The sequence below is a fragment of the Olea europaea genome, chromosome 20, assembly GCF_002742605.1.
Source record: "Olea europaea var. sylvestris chromosome 20, O_europaea_v1, whole genome shotgun sequence".
Taxonomy (NCBI): domain Eukaryota; kingdom Viridiplantae; phylum Streptophyta; class Magnoliopsida; order Lamiales; family Oleaceae; genus Olea; species Olea europaea.
In genome coordinates, this window is record NC_036256.1 from 13,001,719 (window position 1) to 13,003,889 (window position 2,171).

At 35.9% G+C, this 2,171-nt stretch overlaps 1 protein-coding gene across 1 annotated transcript; it reads left to right on the forward strand.

The window, feature by feature from the left end:
• Positions 1–6: 6 nt before the first annotated feature.
• Positions 7–1,764, forward strand: LOC111369678. The gene is made up of 2 exons (XM_022991281.1): positions 7–1,237; positions 1,328–1,764. The coding sequence occupies exons 1-2, from the start codon at positions 164–166 to the stop codon at positions 1,613–1,615; spliced, it is 1,362 nt and encodes a 453-aa protein (XP_022847049.1). The 5' UTR covers positions 7–163; the 3' UTR covers positions 1,616–1,764.
• Positions 1,765–2,171: the final 407 nt, after the last annotated feature.

Sequence of the window (2,171 nt, forward strand, 5' to 3'; positions counted from 1 at the left end):
TAGTCCCTCCAGAGGCAAGAAGCTGGAAGAGGATAATTTGGGCCCAACGTTAATAAATGTAACTAGAAATAAATCTTTTGATCAGGAAATAAACCCAAAAAGGGGCATTTCTGCTGTTGGTAAGGTTAGGAATCCTTCACCAACTCGTCGATTTAGCTTTGAAATGGGCAAGTTGAGTTGGAGTCCAAAAGGGACTTCAGCAATTCAACATTCAGGCACCAAAGATTCTACAGTTAAGTCCGGTTCAGAGGTAACTTCTATTTGTGATAAATCAAATGATACTAGCAGAGCCAGATCCAGTCCTTTGAGAAGATTACTAGATACATTTTTGAAACCAAAGTCAGGCAACTCCAACCACACTGATAACTCATTGGAGAGAGATTTGTCCACAACTAATAGGGCTTTCAAATCATCCTCCGGACGTGGAGAATCTCAAGCTTCTTATTTCAGAAATGTAAAATTAGATTTAAAGGGTTGCAAAACGATAGATATTGATAACCCACATAATCAGAAGAATGGATCATCAACATTTCAAGCTCTCCTACAAGTGGCTTTAAAGAATGGCCTTCCTGTGTTCACATTTGCAGTTGACAATAAAAGAGACATTTTAGCAGCGACTGTGAAAAAATTAAGCTCAAGAAAAAATGTGAACAGATGGATTTACACGTTTTTCTCTTACCAGGAAATGAAGAAAAAGAATGGACATTCGATTAATCAAGTAGATAAAGACAGAAATCAAGGATATATTCCTCATGTTGTTGCAAAAATGAGGGTTTCCGATGTTTTCTCCTCAGAATCGTCCAGTAAAAGGTCTGTTATTAAATCTAGCACTAGGGAGTTTGTTTTGTATTCCGTGGGTACTAGAGACGCTGATCATCAAACATCGGACATGTTGCCTAGTAATGAACTTGCAGCTATTATTGTGAAATTTCCGGAACACATTGACGGACAGATAAATCGAGATGTCCAGCCGAGTGGTAACTCTAAAGATGACGAAGGAAATCTGAATTTGGTTCTGAACAAAGACCTTTTAAGTACGACAGTAGTACTTCCTGGTGGTGATCATGGACTGCCTGGTAAAGGAGAACCTTCACCACTTATCAAACGATGGAAATCTGGGGGATCATGTGACTGTGGAGGTTGGGACATGGGATGTAAAATACAAGTTCTTGCTAATCACAACCATTCGAGTGAGAAATGCAGATCAACTGACAGAAGATTCGAGCTTTTTTCTCAGGTATTTATTTTGTGCAGTCTAATTATTGTTCATTTTAGCGCCTACAGTGTTTTTAACAGGATTCTTAACTTTCGTCTCTGCTTTTCATAGGACGAAATTTCAGAGAATAAGCCCGTCTTCAGCTTGTCACGGTTCAAGGATGGAATCTTCTCAGTCGAGTTTAATTCATCACTCAAACTTCTACAGGCGTTCTCCATTGGAATAGCCATTTTTAACAGTATGAAACCGGCCATCTTCGCAGAACCAAAAAACTTGGTTGGATGCCAGACTTCTGAAGAAACTACATTATCAGAAAACAATGTGGCAAAAATTTCCAAGAAAGAGGTTTCTGCAAAATATGCCTCATTTCCACCTCCATCCCCAGTTGGAAGAGTATAGATTTCACAACCTTTTGTAGCTTGTTGGCTAAGCAGCAAGTTTAAACATCAATAATGATTGATATGTTAAAATATATATGTAATTGAAATGTTGCAAATCAATGGCATGTTTGAATAAGCTAAATGAGTAAAAAAAGTTACTTATTTTAAGTGTCGAGTTGTTTCGAAGTAATCAAATTACTTTACCAATAAAAGAAATTATTTATTATAAAATTTATAAGTAGTTTGGTTTAAGCTTAGTTCATTGATCAGAAAATCATGTCCATAGTTATAATTTCGTTCGAAAGTATTGTTAATGTACTTAAAATGAGTATATCAAATATTTAATTACATTCTTGCATAATAATTTGTTTTCCTTAATTAAAAATACAATGGACGACAAAAATCAATTTAAATCTCTCAAACTGACCAACTAAACCAATATCGATGAGTTTGGGTTGGTTTTTAAGTTCAATTGGCTTGAGTTGGAAAATTAAATTTAAGGTCAGGTTAAGTTGGGGCTCAGATTAACAATTAAAACACAATTCAACTTAACCCAATCCAATTCGATGGATTAA